The 19,069-nt window shown below is 42.6% G+C and overlaps 1 protein-coding gene across 3 annotated transcripts in view; it reads left to right on the top strand.

Annotated features, from left to right (window-relative positions):
• SMG6 (SMG6 nonsense mediated mRNA decay factor) overlaps nt 1–19,069 on the top strand; it is a 244,565-nt gene that overhangs the window by 91,566 nt on the left and 133,930 nt on the right. The window contains exons 11-12 of one of the 3 annotated variants that reach the window (XM_083172152.1): nt 2,010–2,150; nt 2,246–2,396. In XM_083172152.1, the coding sequence (XP_083028278.1) occupies nt 2,010–2,150; nt 2,246–2,396 (292 nt within the window). Of the gene's footprint in view, nt 1–2,009; nt 2,151–2,233; nt 2,397–19,069 lie in introns of all 3 variants that reach the window. The other 2 variants (XM_083172151.1, XM_083172150.1) reach the window with 2 other exon arrangements.

The following is a 19,069-nucleotide window of genomic DNA, read 5'->3' as shown; positions in this document are numbered from 1 at the left end:
TTCCCCATAGGGAACAATGTTAAATGCCTCAATTTAGCCGCGATGCCCCCGATTTCCCATAGGAAACAATGTTAAATGCCTCAATTTACCCAAATCATCATAGGGAACAATGTTAAATGGGCCATAAACCCCCCAAAACACCCCTGAACATTGAAATGTCCCCCCAAAAGTATTTGACGCCACCCCACGATCAACGCGAACCCGAAGTGTGGCGAGCGGCGGCGGTACGCGTCCTCCGACCTTTTCATACCCCACTATCCACTAGGGCGTGGAGTCGAGAATAGAATAGTGTGGCGAGCGCAGCGGATACCTGTGAAGCCCGCGAAGGGACGCGTTTACCTGTGAAGGTATCCGCGGGGCTCGCCACGCTTCGGGCTCGGTGGCTCGCTACGCTCACCACACTATTCTATTCTCAACTCCACGCCCTAGTGGATAGTGGGGGTATGACAAGGTCGGAGGACGCGTACCGCCGCCCCTCGCTGCGCTCGCCACGCTTCGGGTTCGCGTTGATCGTGGGGTGACGTAAAGTACTTTTGGGGGGACATTTCACTGTTCTGGGGTGTTTTTGGGGCTTTCTGGCCCATTTACCATTGTTCCCTATGATGATTTGGTGAAATTGAGGTATTTAACATTGTTCCCTATGAGAAATCGGGGGCATCGCGGGGACATTGAGCCATTTAACATTGTTTCCTATGGGGAAATCGTGGGCATCGCGTCTGGACCATTTAAGGCTTTTTTAGCCGCATACGACGCGACCGACGCGATTTTGACTATTTTCAATGCATTTCAATGGGAAAATCGGGGGCATCGCGTCGGTCGATTGTGGCCGTGCTAGGAAACAAGTACCATGATTTTGGGTTTTTGTGTGTTTTGGAAGATTAACTTATAATAATGGGCCAGATGTATCAAGCTTCAAAAAGGGATAAAGTGGAGAGGGATAGACAAGTAGCCAATCAGGTCCTACCTGTAATGTTAGACTGGGTTTCAAAAATTACAGGTAGGAGCTGATTGTTTTTTTTTATCACTCTCCACTTTATCAATGTTTGAAGCTTGGGTGAAGTATGCCCAATCGTATGTGCCTAAGCTCTGATTCCAATCCACTTGCGCAATCCTGTGCGCATCTGATCTTAAACAAGAGAACTCTAATGCTGCACATAAGATTGGTCAGATCTGGAAGCACTTCCTGGTGGTTGCATGCGCTACATCATATGCTAAAGGACCGTGCTCCCCAGCGGGCAGTTGCCAAGGTATCGCATGCAAGGCTGTGCAACATGTGCAGAGAGGTGAAGTGTGTTGAATCTGCCCCACCTGCAGTGCACATGGTTTTGCCCATTAAAGAAAGATTTTGCTTTTGCAAATCATGTTGAATCAGGCCATAACATAGGTTATTGTATTCATGGCATTCGCCATTTGTGACCAATTTAAGCTGGCTATACATTATTGTGATTTTTCATGATTTCACCCGATTCTGGCGCATTGGGCAAAGATATTGGGTGAAATTGCATGTGTTTTTGATCCGATGCATGGCCGTCTGTGCATTGGATCGTACCCCATAGATCTCAACTGCTGCACAAAAGATCTGTACAGCACTTGCTGGGATTGTATCTATTTATTTACAGTTTCTTATATAGTACAGCATATTCCATTGCACTTTACAAATGGAAACCATGTTAAAATGAATGGGGTAGTAATTGAATGCGATATATTTTCTGCAAAAGGACTGCACGCGATACATTGCATTGGGATCCCTGCCACCTGGAACCTGGGGCATCGCATGCTGCTCCTTCCCTTTAGAATGTGGTTTAATCTATTTGAAAGCAAGACACTATTATTTGCAAATAATGATTTTAATTAGTGGGATTTTACAATTTTCAGTTAAATTACGCTGGTAAGAGGCCTCAGATATGATCATCACAATCTGAAGCAATTGTTACCATGCATGAAAACCTATGTCTCTCGCCGCTGGATGTACACATTTTGCAATCTTTTTTTCTTCATTTTCCATATAGATCGTCATTCGGAGGGTTCCCGATCTGCAACACAGGACCAAGCCACATCTCTGGGCCTCTCAATGTTCTCTATTCTGGTGACTAGGTGCATCCAATTGCTGACCGCCTTAAAAGCTGAGCAGAGTAACTCCGGAGGGAGAGGTGAGCGGTGTAAAGCAAGGCGGTAATGTTCCTCATATAAACAGGTGATCACATGCTAACTGGACATCACTTTTACCCTTCCGCTGATTTAGCAGATGATGATGATGAAGATGTAGACGTCAAGGTTTCAACTTTTCCAGTTGATCTGAAAGAGCTTCTGCCTAGTGTAAAGGTGTGGTCAGACTGGATGCTAGGCCACCCCGAAACATGGAATCCACCTCCCAGCCCACTGATGACCAGCAAAGAGTAAGTGTTACCTCATGTCTCCTCATGAGATCCTTATATGTAGAACATGTCCAAACTATGGCCCTCCAGTTGTTGTGAAACTACACATCCCAGCATGCCTTGCCTGAGTCTTTGCATTCCCTAATAGCAAAACTGTGGCAAGGCATGATGGGACTTGTAGTTTCACAACAGCTGTAGGGCCATAGTTTGGACATACATCTCCTTTGTAGATTATTCAGAATTTACCATTTGCATAATGAATGTACACATTTAAGTGATTTCCTAGCTTTTCCTTTACCTACGTACTTCTCATTGGTTATCATTGAAAGTAAATAGTATTTCTGTAGCTCAATATAGGGTAGATGTTTCAAGCTTTGGGGAGAGATAAAGTACCAACCAATCTGCTTAAAACTAATTTTTCCAGCACAGACTATAAAATGACAATTAGCTGATTGGTTGGTACTTTCTCTTCACATATTTAAAATATCTCCGGTTAAACTACAAAAATGAGCTGCTAAACCGGTAACATCAAAAGGACAAATGCTGGTGACTAGTTGGCCCGTTCGAAAAGTTTGCATGCGTATAAAATGCGATTAATGTTCTAGCGAGGTTGGTGGTTTGTGTAGGAAGAAAGAAGAACCGGTTCGTTTGTAGCCATTTCTAATAGCGGATCATCTGATAATTTCTAATAGCGGATCATCTTATCTGTGCCGTACCGACGCATCCAGGGAAACTACTCTAGGGACAAAAGTCAATTTTTAACTTCGATTTTTAAACAAACAATACAATGTGCAATTCTAAATTTAACAGATCGTCAGAAGCGGAGAACGTAATTTTTAAAATGGTACCTCCTTTATCAATTTTGGTTTAGTATGAACAGAGAAAAAGGGATAGTCACCAAAAATCACCTTCTAGAAATAATATATATGATTCCTGCTGTTTTATACTAAACATGTATATACAGGTTGAGTATCCCATATCCGCATATCCGTTATCCTAATTATTCCAAAAACCGTGTTTTTTTTTTTTTTTTGGAATAGTTTGAATATTTTTTTTTTACCCCTACCCTTTTTTTATACTTACCTAGTCCCCCAGCGTCCACGGCAGGCCTTCAGCTTCATCTCCGGCATCTCCAGCGGTCCCAGTAATGCATTGCGCGAGTTCCCATGCACACCGATGACGTCACCAGCGCGCCTGGGAACTCGCGCAATGCACTCCTGGGACCGCCGGAGATGAAGCTGAAGGCCTGCCATGGACGCCGAGGGACCATCAGAGACCTTCCAGGGGACAGGTAAGTATGTAAAAAAAAAAAAAAAAAATGTAAAAATCCCTTATTCGGAATGCTCGTGGTCCCGACCATTTTGGATAAGGGATACTCAACCTGTATTTACAGGCAGAGGTATATGGGCATCTCATCTAGCACTTCTCCTATGTTCTTAGATGTATTTTAAAATGTTTAGATCTACCCTGTGTAAGCACTAGATATTGCCCCAGTGGAGCTTTCAGTCCTATGGTCCCTACCAAATGTATACATACACACTAGTGTAAATTATTAAAAAAGTATGTTTTTGGAGTAGGAGGAAGCCAGGGTACCTGGAGGAAACTTATTCAAGCATGGGAATAATATAAATAATCCACAAGACCTCTGTGGGAATTGAACCCAAACCCTCAGTGCTTTGAAGCCGTAATGCTGACCACTATACGAACCGTGTAAATGTTTTTTTGTGGGTTTTTTTTTCTGGTCTCTTGTCATTAATATTTTCTATCCCGTACTCTTGTGCTGACAGACCTTACGGATCCCAATGGCAGTGTCTGTGAAATGAAATTGCATTTAAACTTGGTATAAGATGGCAGATTGGTACTTTTAAAGGCTATTACTTTCCCAGCTACAAATCCACTTGCTTTCATAGGGCTTCATTACCCCTGTGCAGACACATTGATATTGAAACATTGCAGTCATCCCTCTGGGTGCTGTCCCTTCCCCCATTATGGTCTTACAGACTGTTAGCAAAGAAACCTTTTACAGATTAGTTAAATGCTAATTTTAAAGATTCTGGGGGGTATGCAATCTGCGATCACGGCTGTCGATTACCCGCCGACAACCGTGATCCTGGCCCGTTTGCGGTCAGATCGACCGCATAACGACAGGCGGGATTCAATGTCCCGCCTGCCGATGAGTGCAAAGGGGGCGTGGCCACGAAAACGGCCGTGGATTGTCGATCTGCTGCCCGTATAACGACAATCCACGGCCGTTATCGGCAGATTAGGCCCGACAGCTTCTGAAGTCGGGCATGTTCTGCCGTGATCCCGCATCAATGCTGTCGTTAATGACAGCATTGAATAGGGAGCCGCCGCTATTTCCCATGTCAGAAATAGCGGCGGCACATTGCATACCCCCTTATTACCCAAAGTCCTAATACTCCTGTCGTGTTTTGTTTGTTTGTTTTTTTGGTAATAAATGAAATCCCTTTCAATACGTAGTTATTTTAGAACTCTAAAGCAGAGTTATTACGTCACATGTCTAACTAGCTTCAGCCATGTATAGTACAAGGGCAGCATTACACTGCTCAAACCTGCACCACAACCTCCTATCTGTTCCAACTCCTGCCACACTCTGCTGCAAACAGTCCTAGTCCAAGGCATTCAGTATAGATGTGTTTTCTATTACCTATGTCTGCTGATTAGCCTTGTACCCTCTAGTGCAGTGATGGCTAACCTCCAGCTGTTGTTGAACTACACATCCCAGCATGCCCTGCTACAGTTTTACTATTTGGCCATGCTAAAACTGAGGCAGGGCATGCTGGGATGTGTAGTTTAACAGCTGGAGTGTCAAGGTTAGCCATCACTGCTCTAGTGTATACTTTATAAATCTTACATGTTGGGTAGTTGTTAATTTTCAACAAATATTTCAGCTTCTGGATAGAAAGTCATTCAGCAAAAAAGCGATCTAGTGGCCTATTTATCAAAGTGGTTAGGACTACCACTGTCACTGAGTTAACTTTAGTTCTTAGCGGGAATATTTTCCTTCAAAGTGAAAATATCCCTTGTGATACTAACTGTTAAATTGCAGCAATTCCGCGATTATTAATACAAAGCTTCCTAACTCTGCTAACACCTCCAGTGATCTTTATAAGTTTTAACTGGCTGATTATATAATTATTTTAGGAGCTTTCACAATTGTAAATAAAGATTGATTTGTTTATAATCATTTATTCTGCTTCTTTGCTGTGTTTGTTCTGTTGCTAAATTAATAGAAACGTAGAATTTGATGGCAGATGAAAACCATCTAGTCTTCCCCTTTTTTAACCATATTTTTACCCTTAAACCCTATTTAATTGTTATTTCTTTTTAAGGATTTTCTTATGTCTATCCCATGCATGTTACAATTGTTCTTATTTTCTTAGCCACATCTGATAGGAGGCTATTCTGCTTGTCCACTACCTTTTCTGTGAAGCAGTTTCTCCTCAGATTTCTCCTGAACCTCCCTCCCTCTCTCCAGTCTCCGTGCATGTCCACGTGTTCTAAACTTCTCTTCATTTGAAGAATGTTTTCTTCCTGGACCTTGTTAAAAACCCTTATTATAGTTTAAATTTTCTATCCCCCTTTCTCTTTTCTGCTCTATACTTATTGAGATTTTTTTAGACTTTCTGGGTACGTTTTGTGATTTATGCCATTCACCATTTTAGTTGCCCTTCTTTGTACGGTCTCTAGGTCAACTAAAATGGTACCTGGCCTACATGGATAAAGAATGACCACATTTCTGGTCTATCGCAATTTTTTGATTAAATTGATAGATTATAGATTCTCATCTACTGATGAAGTAAGCCTGGAGGCTAAATCTATCATTGAATAGTAATTACACAAGCACAAAGCGTGTTTTGGCTAATACCGCTTTTTTACTGCCTTGAAAACCCAGGTTTTGCATGTGAGTGCGCATCACCCTGGTTTTGCTCAGTGGACATTGTACGCCCCACAAAAAAACCTGGGTCCAGTTACCTGGAAATCCAATCCAGGCAGCTTGCAAGTTTAGACAATGATACGACACGGGTAGAAGGGATGTGTAAATAGGTAAGCTGTGTTCTGACCCGGGACCTACTTACAGAATGGTGATTGACTAAAATAAGAATGGTGTCTGTGACATCTGTCATAAGTGGAAGGAGAGATTACAGCCTCCCCATATGGTCGTGGACTATTCTTTTTTCTTTTTCCCATCAAGGATTCATACAGGGAGGTTGTAATCTTTCCCTGACCATCTTCCCAGTGACCTCCTGTGACTGCAGACATCCTACCAGTCTGGACGTCTCCTTGCTGGAGGTTGCCTCTCCGGTACGGCATTCAAGGGAGATCTGGAGATCCCGACGCTTGGAGATGATAGCCTTGGCAAGTGCCAGGACTGGACATGTGTGAAGTATGAACAATGACTCTTTTGGAATTCCTTGGAACCTGTCGAAATATGCAAATTGCCAACTTTGCCACGTGAAAAGGCGGAATGAGGTGTTTTTTTAATTTGTTTGTGTGGGTTTTTTTTTTTTTTTTAAATCTATCATTGAATAGTAATAAAGCTATAAAGTTATAGCTTTATCAACCTCGTGAACATTGTTTTGGGAATGGTAAAGTGGCTTGAAGCATGGCGAGCAAAGCTGGACACTAATTTGAATCCACGTGATAAAATTTACAAATTGACACCAAAAAAACATGAAAAACTCATCGTGACCTTTTGCTTGGGTCAATCCTTTTATTTATTTTTTTCCTTGTCAACCCTTTATACCATAACCCTTGGGAACCCTCTTGCAGATATCGGGTGAGACACAGGACTTTGGTGAAAAAGTAATATTAGATTATTAATTCAGTTTTGGAATCTATCAGTTGACAGCAGTGCTGTGTACTGATGGCAAACCTCATTGCAAAATGATCAAATTGTACAATGCAATTTAACACATACAGCAACTTTTCTGCTTGCCACTGTTAAATCGTTACTTTCAGAAGAATTAAAAGTTGAGCGCAGTGGTCCATCTCTTAAAGGGCCTACACACGTAGAGATTTGATGAGCGTTATAAGTGATGCTAGATCACACAGCAAGATTGCACAGCAATGTGTCAGTGATGTACGCTGAGCGATCTCTGGTGAGAACACTGGCCCCGACCAATTAATATCCAGCCTGCTTAGTTGAATATTAGCTGTGGTTTTTTTTTTGTACCTGCACACACTAAACCCCGTATGACAGCATACGCTTCATATTTAGACACTCCATAGTGGCAATAGCTATGCCCATAGGTGGAGTCAGACACACCCATTGTGTGGAGTATGACACGCTACCTTTAATCTGTGCGCCACAAATCTCTCGAAACCTAGTTTTCAAAATAATCCACATCTGACATGTGGAACATGCTTCATTTCAGCTGTGTTCCACTTTTTGTGCGCCCTCAGGTCATTTATGCTGCCGAGATCGGTCCTTTAATGACCGGTGTTCTAGCAACTAATACAGAAATGCTTCTGTGTTACCTAGTAAGTACCCTTAGAATATCAGCCTGCTATTAAATAACAGCCTTGTGGTGTGTGCTCGGATACCAGACGCTGGCAGGGCCGCACTCTTCCATTTGCTATTGCTAATTGTTTGGGGGGTTTTCTTTTGCGTGTTTCCCAAGGTTTGGTTTCTGGACTAGAAAGGAACATTTGGATAAAGAAATGGCAACAGTGCTTTTCAGCTTAAGGAAATTGCTAAATAGTCTAAAGCCAAGAAGCATTAAGATACATCCCTTGCCTACACTCGTTATTCCTTGCCACTACGTGAATGTGTTGTACTCCAGATAACTCAATGTCCAGTACTCACTCCTGTGCTCGTAAGGATGACAGAATGCTGTGCAGGGTGTGAGGATTGGTAATCATTGTTTGGCCCATTCTACCCATTGTAGCGACTCAGTGATAATGTGCTATACTTGCTGGCTCTGTCCTAGTTACCTGTAGGAGAGACCTTACTGCTATTTATGCCGTGATTTGAAATTAGCTGCCCCCTTCATTTATTTACACCCCCTATTTCTACAGTACATCAAGTTTTCTCTCATTAGTGATGTGTGCTTAGCAGATATTCCGCTCTGACCTCACAGTTCATTGCTATAAAGCAAAAATTATATGCACAGGGACCAGCATCAAGGGGGGGGGGTGTGTAGGTTTTTATACACTTATAGAACTGATTTGGAAATGCAGTCTCTGTAGATTAGTATTTATTTTTTTGTTTATTTTCCTTAACCCTTTCGTATACCCCTTTTCCTGCTCTATCTAGTACTCAGGGAAGATTAATTAGCTTGCAACGCATGCCATTCTTAAAGGCTGCGGTGCGGAATGTCTACTGACTGGGTTTCTTGTTTGTTTTCATTATTTGGGTGGGCACATGGCAAGCTTCAGTGAAGAAATAATCATTTCTATTGTCCTGGATAACTCTGTGCAACAGTCTGCTCACACGAAGCAGCGCAGGAGAAGATAGGAGTTCTGACACACACAGCAAAGGGAGCAGGAGCGCAGCCAGCATCCCGCCCGCCGTATGCCGTGACGCTGCTGTGTTCTCTGATTCCTTCATCCGTTGCTCTCAGAAACCGGAATAGTCGGGGGACTTTTGAGAACCATCAAGTTCTCTGCAGCTGCGGCGCTTGGTTTATTGCTCTCAGCTGGCACTTGAACCCCGGTCTCTGGCTTTGGAGCGTTTCCCAGCTCCGATCCCTGGAGCTTTCTCTACAGCTGTGTGACACCGTGCTGACCCTGTGTGAGGATAGGAAAATAGAAGCCATGCCAAGCCAGAGTTTCTTTTTCATTTGGAGTCTGGCTGCCTGCCCATGACCAGGGTTACATAATGGGAAACACAGGCAGGGCTGCGGGGCCAGCGCTGCCCCAGTCAGCCTGGGGCTCCATCCTGCCATGCCATACATCTTGCAGGGCTGCGCCTCAGTGTGTCGATTGCTGGTATGGAGGTCTCCCGCTTCTGTTTGTTTTTATTTCTAGATCTCCCTTCCCTTCCTGTGCCTCCTTCCCCAGTGTCCTGTGTAGGGCCAGAGGGGAGAGGGCAGCTATGCTGTGATATAAAGGCCGGTTTACAAGGTGACATGGGGTAAATTCGGGACACCTGGCTTTTTGGGGGCACATCTACATACAGTATTCCACCTTTCTCACTTTACTCGGGTGGTCTAATGACAGTGTAGGAAAGGCAGAAATGAGACTTTAGGCCTTGCGTATGTAATGAAAACCATTCGTTCAGATTATCGGGAGAGGTTAAAAATTGTATTTAGACAGGGGTCAACTTCTGTTACATCTTTCCACTGCTGCCGAAAAGATATATTCCCAGAGATGGATAAGGCTGCACATGTGAACTCGGTTGCTAAATGATCATGTTTTTGATATTCCACAGTTCTGCAGCTGCAGGTTTCACTTTTTTTTTTTTTATAGTTTCAAAAGTCTACTGGGGATTTTGGGTTAATATTATGTCTAACATAAATTAACCCTTTATGAAATTTTAGTGTGTAGAAGCAAATTAGTTCTAAAAACAAGTGCATTGTACTGCTGGCGCTACCAAAGGCGAAACTCATTATCCTATAGGGTTGGTTAAGTGGATTGGTGTAATTGTAAAAAAGAGGAAAGTTGTGGTGAGGTTTCACGGGATTGAATTCGCATCGGGGAACAGAGAAGTGCAGCGTTCCAATCTCCAAATTTATGTAAGTTTGCATTTTGCTGAACAGTCTGATTAGAGTTGGGTATATAAATATGAGTGTTCATTGTTCTGTTTTGACATATTGGGATAGTACGAAGATGGATGGTTGCATGGTGCACTCCGGAGATCATTCAGATATGGTTGCTGATGTGATTGCCGTCGTTGTTGTTGTTGTTGTTGTTGTTTTGCTGTCCGCAATTGCGAATCTATGCTAGTATGGGCAGAAGCTAACCTGAGCAAAGTGACGCCCACTGCTGCCACCTCATTTACACCCAACTGTGTACAAGTGCTGAAACTTAACATCGGGACCCTTGTCTCAAGTCGAGTCATCATTCAGATTCTCAGTGTCTCTGAGCAGCTCTCCTGGGACATAGGGCCTTATTCTGGTTCACTCTCAGAGGCAAAACCATGAGCACTGCAGGCGAGGCAGATTTAACATGTGCAGAGAGAATTAGATTTGGGTGAGTTATTTTGTTTCTGTGCAGGGAAAATATTGACTTCTTTATTTCTAAACTGCACTATAGATCTCACTTTGAAGAAAAACCCCATCGAAATCTAATTCTATCTGCACATTTTACATCTGCCCCACCTGAGGTACACATGGTTTTGTCCATTTGAGAAGGAATTTGCCTCTGAGTGAACCAGAATAAGGCCCATAGATAGGTCTTTGGTTGCAAGGGAGCTTGCAACTGCTTATTAATTCAGGCCCAGGGTACGCTGCCCTAACATGACACGTATGAGATTGGCCAAACATTAAATGCGGTCTACCGGTCTATGACTAATCCTTTGTTAATCATACATTAGGGCAGTACGAAAACCTTGGTCAAATTTATTTTTTTACCGCATCTGAATGAGGCCCTCTTTGACTATTCTGGAGGGACAATGCACACAGGGACTGAACCTCCCTCTTGGAATAAGACTCTGCTTGCCCTTTGCTGGCAACACCCACCACCTTTTTTGTTGGTGAATTGGTGTGATTCCTTCTCTCACTATCTCCTGCACCCGGAGATGTTCCCGTGCTGACTTTTTGCACTGTTTATGACACCTCCATGGCAACAGCAGCTGATGATGTCACACATAGGGAATTATGAAGGAAGGGTTTGGTTGTGGAAGGAAAAGCTGCTGCTTTAGAACAAAACATTTCCAGGGTACCGGGGGTTTAGGACGAATTCTTTCCAAAGCTTCATTATCATTGTAGTGCCCATAGGGGAATGCGTTATTATTAGTAAGGTCATCGGTGCTGTGTTGCAGGACTGGGAGTTCCGCTATGCTGCCACAATTCAGTGCAGCTTTGTATTATTAGACTGGCATGGAAGAAAATCCAAGCGGAGGGCTTTTTACAACTCTGAATTGTTTTCACATGTGTGGTGGGACATGCGTTCTATAAATATGAGGTGACCCTGAAGTTAACCATAGCTAGGACATCTTCAGTGCAGTGTTAGGGGTATTGAACATAAAAATAAGAACAATGCAAAGAAGATATTCTAAATATCATCTTTGTATTATTCGTATCCTCCTTATAGTTAAACCTCTGGTGTCTGAAAGGTGAGGCAGTGTCTGCCCCTGTCCACAGATCTCTGATAAAACTCACCAAATTTCCATCCGTATGTATTGCTGCGCCTTTGTAACACCTAACCCTAAAAACAAAGTTCTTGATCACAACCCTCCACTTCCAAAGCCTAAACCTAAAGTTGGCATTCTAGAGCGGGCTAGAATTAAAGATGTTACAACAGGTGTATAGATTAAGCCATTCTAACCTCTAATACTTCCTGCTCTGTCACTTTTTTGGAGGTGTTGGATTATTTCCCTCACTTTGTGTGTTTAATAAATCATGCATACATTGCATAAACTCTTTCCCAAACTCACACTTGTAGCAGCAGACATTCACGCAGGTTCCTACTTTGTGGTGATTATGAACAGGAATTCTCCTGGGTACCAGATTTGTTTTTTTTGTTTTTGAACAGTTTATAATAAAGCGCACACATATTCTGCAGCGCTATACAGAGAATATTTGAATATTCATATCAGTCCCTGCCCCAGCGGAGCTTACAATCGATATTCCCTACCACATATACACACACACACACATTCAATCTAGAGTTCATTTTTGTTGGGAGCCAATTAACCGACCAGTATATTTTTGTAGTGTGGGAGGAAACCGGTGTGTGGGGAGTATATACAAACTCCGTATAGTTAGGGCCATAGTGGGAATCGAACCCATGACCTCAGTGCTGTGAGGCAGTAATACGAACCATTTCACCATCTGTCTTGCCCATGAAACTTTTACCATGGCAACAATGATTTTACGCCTGCCCACTGGCTTTGCAGAGCCCCTGGCCCATTATTGATGAGTGAACATAAATTGATCCATCAACTCCACTTTTGCATCCAGCGGTGGTCATGCAAATAAGGACTTACCCCATTCTGCGATTTGAAGGTCCTTGGCTTCAAAATTTACATGCAAGATGGATGCCCTGTAGTGTCTGTAAGAGTAATTGACCCGGATCTCCGTGCCGCCTTCATGTCCACAGTTGTCTTTGCCATTGCAAGCAAGGCTGGCTTTTGGGTACCTGAATGGAGAGGACCGTGCAGGGTGGATTCAAAGAGAACTACTGTGTAGGGAGGTGTGGGCTGCTATGCCATTGAAACAAAATGCTGCTGGCTTCCCATCCACACCTGCAGGAAAGCGTATTCAAAGAGTAAAGGGGTGTACACATGAGGTGATTTTTTTAATCTATTCGATTTTGACTACATAGGTTTTTTTTTTTTTGGGGGGGGGGGGGGGGTGAAATTAGATTCAACCTATTCAATGAAAGTGCCAATGTTTGACTAGTCCAAATTCTGCACAGTCGAAAAACACTTAGGTCTGCAAAATTGCGGCTGTCTTTGCCTGTTTTTAAGTCCTTTTTCTCTGCTGCCCGTTTGACAAAAAGTGAAAGTGCTTTGTCAAGTCCTTCGCACAGGCTCTCCAAATTTTGGAAGATTTTTTTAAAAAAATTTTGTTAGTATTACTGCCTTACACTGGGTTAAATTTCCACTGGTATCAACTGTGTGGAGCTTGTATGTTCTCCATGTGCTTGCATGGGTTTCCTCTGGGTTTCTTGTATTCTCCCACAAACCAAAAATAATACTGGTAGTTAAATGGACTTTAAACAAAGTTAACCCTAGTGTGAAAGTGTTTGCTTGTACATGTGGTAGAGAATATAGATTGTAAGCTCCAATGGAGACGCATGCGAATTACCGAATAATCACTGTAAAGCGCTGCAAAATATCTCTGCGCTATATAAATAACTGGTAATAAATTATAATATTTAAAAAATGGTAACCGGAGCAGAAAAATCTTGATTTCTTTCTTTTTAATATCAATTCTATATTTAGTATTTTATAAACCTAACATAGTTCACATATAACACAGTGATGTGGAATCCGTGTTTCCACTGTACAATAACAAAAGAAAGTAAGTCAAAGCTATACATGCGTATAATAAATTCTCACCTAAACTGGAAACATAACAATATACAAGATAGGAAGATAAATGTAAGCAGGTCGATCACCTCTTTACTTAAACCGAAGACGAAAACAGAAGCATAAATGAGGTATCTGATGACAAACAATAACTGGAACGGGGAAGACAAAGGTAGAGAGGGGAGGAAGGTATGAGTTGGGGAGAGGTGATAGTCAGACACTGAATGATTTTTTATTTTATTTTTTACTTTAAAGTGCATCTGGTTGGATCAGAATTTGACTTCAGCAACATGAATCTATGGATCTATGTGGGTTTATGTCAGTAGTTCTGCCTGCTCGTGCCTTTTTGGTTTGGGGAATGTTTTTTTTTCTGATCACACATTAGACCCCTTAATATTTATTGAGCAATTTATTTAATACTGCTGACTACATGTTCATTCCTTTTTATGTCATCTTCTAATGTCTACTTTTATAAGGACAATGCATCATGTTACAAAGCAAACATCTGAAACTGGTTCCAAAAACATGGCTAAAGGTCCATTCCTACTGGGCTATTATGGAAACGGCATGTGCAGCCATACAAATTTATCGAGGCTCACAGCTAAATGCAGCGGGCTCCCTGCATTAGCCACGAGCCTCTCCTTTTGGGAGAATCCTCGCCATTTAACCCCCCTCGCAGGCCGCATTGGATACAGCCCTTTTAGTGCCAAGTAAATTTAACAAAATAGGCCTGAAAATTGCTAAGCAACTTTTTTTATTCATCATAATGACCTGTAATGTTTACCGTTTATATATTGGAAATCTTTTTATACACAACATTTTTTTTTAGTTGAATTTATATAACAAACGTGAGTGACGCTGGCATTTTTAATGGATATTTTGCACATCTCTCACAGATGTTGGCATGTATTCAATGCCGGTGCGAGGGGGTTAAACTGCGAGGATCGCAGAAAACCAGTGATCCTCGCAGTTTAACCCCTGCGCCGGCCGCTCGCACTATGCAACGTTCCGGGGAATCCTCGCAGTCACAGAACGGTGAGGATTCCCCTAAACTGCGAGAGCCGCGGCTAGTGCAGCAAACTCGCTGTAATTATCCTCGATTCTCGCAGCTTTTGGAGGCACATACGCCAATTCTCCCTCGCTCAAAAAACGAAGCAAGGGGGAATTTGCGTATGAAGGTTGTCAGTTGAATACTGACAGGGTGAGCGGTGACTGCAAGCAAAAAGTCCTGCTCGCAGTCACTGCTCGCCCACGGCATTGAATATATGCCAAAGGGTTAATATTCTGGTTCTTATTGAACCTTAACTGCCTATTCCTCATAGGAGACCTAAACAGAAAAAAAACTTGGTGGTCTACTAGCGCTGAATTCATGAGCTTTACTGAACTGTTATTTCAGTTCACATTGGATCCTGTAATTTGGTATCTAGCTATCCGTTTCCACGGCTGTGTGGATGGTTTTATTTTTAAGAGTAATTTTATCATGTTTTATGTATGTCTTTTTGTGGATTAAAAACTGTTCTATACTATTATCCATTTATCTTTTGATTTCTGGGTTATACTCTGGATATTTGGAATGAGAAGAGACATGTAATGAATCCAGCGCTAGTTAAGTAGACCACAATTTTTTTTTTCTGTGTTGGTCTTCTATTTGGTGAAGGAATTGGGAACCCTTCCTATTGGTGTGTGACATGGCAAGCTGCTACTCTTTGGTTTGCGCACTTTCCATTGGTTGCACAAATTTTTTGTATGTATAGCCTATTCCTCATGCTGGAGTACAGGTGTAATCATTACTGACTAGCTATGACCATCGATGGTTCTCCATCCCTGGTAGCCAGTTAAATCCCATCCCTCCCCCACACGCTATTAGTGCAGCGTAGTCCCCAGCAGTAGTGGCCATTGATGCATACAATCCTACGGTTCACAGTCATTAGTTTCATGCCATTGATGGTGATTTCCATTGGCATCATTGATGGTTAACCCACAGATGACCATCCCTATTACCGGTTATCATACTTTAAAGATCCACAGGTGGTGCAATGATATCACTTGTGAAACTGAGCCGAGCACATGCACTATTGAAGGTTCCTGAAGACTGGATTTGGGAAACACTGTAATAGAGGACATGTAGAATAAAATCCTTTATTAAAAATAATAAATCCAAACTTGTATATTTGTTTATATCCTGGGAACTTAGTGTTCCTGACATATAAAGGTATTAGCCTTGTGAAGTCCAGTATTTCCTCCAGGGTTCTCATTATCTCTGAGCTGCCATTCTGTAGCTTTTATTGAGGTCCTTATGTAATCATTCTGTTATCTGCCTTCAACTGCCATCTTCTAGAGCTCGGTGCCATACTGATACTAGGCAAAGAAAAACAGGGAAACCTTTAAAAATTTTTCCCGCAGTCTATTTTGAAAGGGCCCCTGTCCCAGTGCTTCTGGACACGTCTCTGCAGCATTGTATGCCCCATAGTAGTGCCTTAGGTAAATTTAGTCACCGTAATAGTTTCCCAGTTTATTTTTATAAACCATTGTAGTGCCCTAGTTGACATATCACATTTTAGGACTGGCAGTACACATCCTTCAGCACAGTTCCCCCAAAACCACATTATTGCATAGTGTTCCCAGTTCATTTAAGACCCATTACAGTGCCTCAATTCATATTATTCCACAATATAGTGCCTCCACTTCATATTATGCCATTTTACAGTACCCAACTTCGTATGATGTAGCCTTATAATGCCCTCTTGTTCATTTTCTAACACATTACAATGAGCAGGCCTAGGGGTATAACTATATATAATAAATATAAATATAGACACCCCGAGGAAGGATTTACTTTGAAACGCATTTGTGTGTAATGAGTGAGGCGCGGACATTTGCCCTGCTCAAATCCGGATGAGAAGGCTGCTTTGGGGTTGTTTTTCTGGAGTCCTCCGTCCCTCACTCTATCTTTTTAATCCATTTTGAAGTTGGAAATATTTTTATCACTTTTTAAATAAATCACCTAAAACTTGGATATCTTGGTGTCCGGTGTTGGAAATCCATTCAAGTGCTGGGACACGGCAAAGAAACCCTTATGTGAACATAGGGATTTGGTGCCAGGTCAGTACGATTTACAATATATTGTGTGAGTGACACAGAAAATTGGAGCCTGAAAGATACCATGATGTGTGTGTGTATATAGGGATCAGGCACCAGGTCAGTTACATTGGTTCGTAACCCCTTCCCCCTCCATTTGTGACAGAAGTGTATGGTCTTGAAGAGTTCAGCTTTTAACAAAACCCTGTTTTGCACATAGGGACCAATACCAAGGTCAGTGTGGTCCCATTAGTAATACTCCCCAAAACCCTGAAAAAGCGGGTGGATATCATCTATAAGAATAGACCAGCGCTGGGAAGCTATACTCTATTGTTTTTTTCAATTGTATCTGTAGGAGTGGGGCTCCTGGTTAGCGACCCAGCAGCGGTTAACAGAACGCTGTCGAACTGAGAATCTTTTTGTTTAAAGTATAACTAGATATATTACAGGCCCCAAGACAAAGGGTTGTAAGGGCCACTTTGTACCAAACCAGCGATGGATGGAGCGACTTTCTGCCACCGGTAGTCATTGACACCTTTTGCTTCTTATTCATGTCATAGCCTCATGCACAGTTGCTTACATTGTAACAACGTACTTTCGTTGAGAAGGGATTGGTATAAAGTCATTAGGATTACGTATAAGGGTACATGGCGCAAGATATAGTTGTTGTTTTTTTACCCAGATTTGCAACTCAGTCGAGCACAGAAGTACATAACATGCTAGCATCGGTAAATAATACACTATTTCATTTTACTTTTGTCCTCTTAGCGATGCAAACAAGGTGCTTTGCGCACCAAAGTCATGAAGTCCATGAAGGCTATTTGGTGCACTAGGCAGATAAGTGCATGTGGACGCATCGTGTGTGGTTTTGACCAGCGTTTAGCCCGAGGGTTACTCATGATTAGTAATGGAATATGGCCGAATAAAGTACTTTGTGTGTTGTGCGTCGGTCTGTTAGGCATTCTAATAAACTAGCGCCTACATGTTAGTCATCCATATTTCGGTTTTCTTGTATCTTCATTGTAGAGGGCTATATAATTTCATATCTGTGTCAACTCAATAAATACTTGGCATTCAGTAAAGCCAGATAATGTTGGTAGTTTCATAGTCACTAGATTGGGGGTGTATGTGTGTGTGTGGGGGGGGGATGTCTTGGGCAACACGCCTGAACACATAATGAGGTGCTACCATGCTGAGACTTGTAGTTCCACATAGAAAAAAAGAAGAAAGTTGATGGGTCCATAATTTACAAAGTTATGGTAAGCGCCTCAATCTTTGTTACAGTATATTGCTACTATGTATGTCATGCAATGTGGCAAATTAATTACATATGTAAGTAATTAATTCAATACCTCTTTTGTCTGGGAACCACTTAGATCCAAGACTGCCAAGAAAAGGGGCTTATTCAATTGACATCTTCCCTAATAGTAGAGATACATTTATACTTCAGCCAGAGAGTTTGCAAATGGCTGTTACCACTTTGCCTAAAACCATGCAGGCTGTATACTGTATATAAAGTGTGTGGTTGTTTATCTGGGATGTCAGGCCGTTAATATTATGTGAATAAGCAGTGAGAAAGCTGGATAGCATTCTGTGGCATTTACAGTATGACACAGTAAATGGACATTCCTGGTGCAGGACCAACACAAGGTCGAAGACCCATAGCTATAAATTTTCAGAAGAAAAAAAGAAACTGTGGTACTTGTTTCCTAGCACGGCCACATATCTTATGGATCGTGTACCTTTAGTTAAGGTACACGATCCATACGATGGACCCGATTTCCTTTGAAATCAGGTCCATTTGGCCGGCTACGACAAAATATCGGGGGCATCGCGTCGGTCGGGACCGTTAACAATGGTCCCGACGCAACCGACGCGATGCCCGCGATTTCCCCATATACTTCAATATTTTAACATTGAAATCGTGTCGGGAAAGGTAAAATATCGGGGGCATCGCGTCGGTCGGGACCATTAACATAGGTCCCGACGCGATGCCCCCGATTTTTACATAGGCTTCAATGTTAAAAGATTTTTTAACATTGAAATCCTGAAAAAATTTGAAAAATGTGAAATGGGCCAATATGACCCATTTCACATTTTAGATGTCCCCGTCGTCACCCCACGATAGACGCCAACCCGAAGCGTGGCGAGCGCAGCGAGCCCGCGAGGGGCGGTGGTGCGCGTCCTCCGACCTTTTCATTCCCCTACTATCCACGTCGGCGTGGAGTTGAGAATATAATAGTGTGGCGAGCGCAGCGAGCCACCGAGCCCGAAGCGTGGCGAGGGGACGCGGATACCTTCACAGTTATACGCGTCCCCTCGCGGGCTTTACAGGTGTCCGTGGCGACGCGGACACCTGTGAAGTCCGCGAAGGGACGCGTTTACCTGTGAAGGTATCCGCGTCCCCTCGCGGGGCTCGCTGCGCTCGCCACGCTTCGGGCTCGGTGGCTCGCTG

Source organism: Crinia signifera, chromosome 2 (assembly GCF_055691185.1).
Source record: "Crinia signifera chromosome 2, ASM5569118v1, whole genome shotgun sequence".
Classification (NCBI taxonomy): domain Eukaryota; kingdom Metazoa; phylum Chordata; class Amphibia; order Anura; family Myobatrachidae; genus Crinia; species Crinia signifera.
The sequence above is the reverse complement of the archived record's forward strand: the minus strand, read 5'-3'. Positions and strand labels throughout refer to the sequence as shown.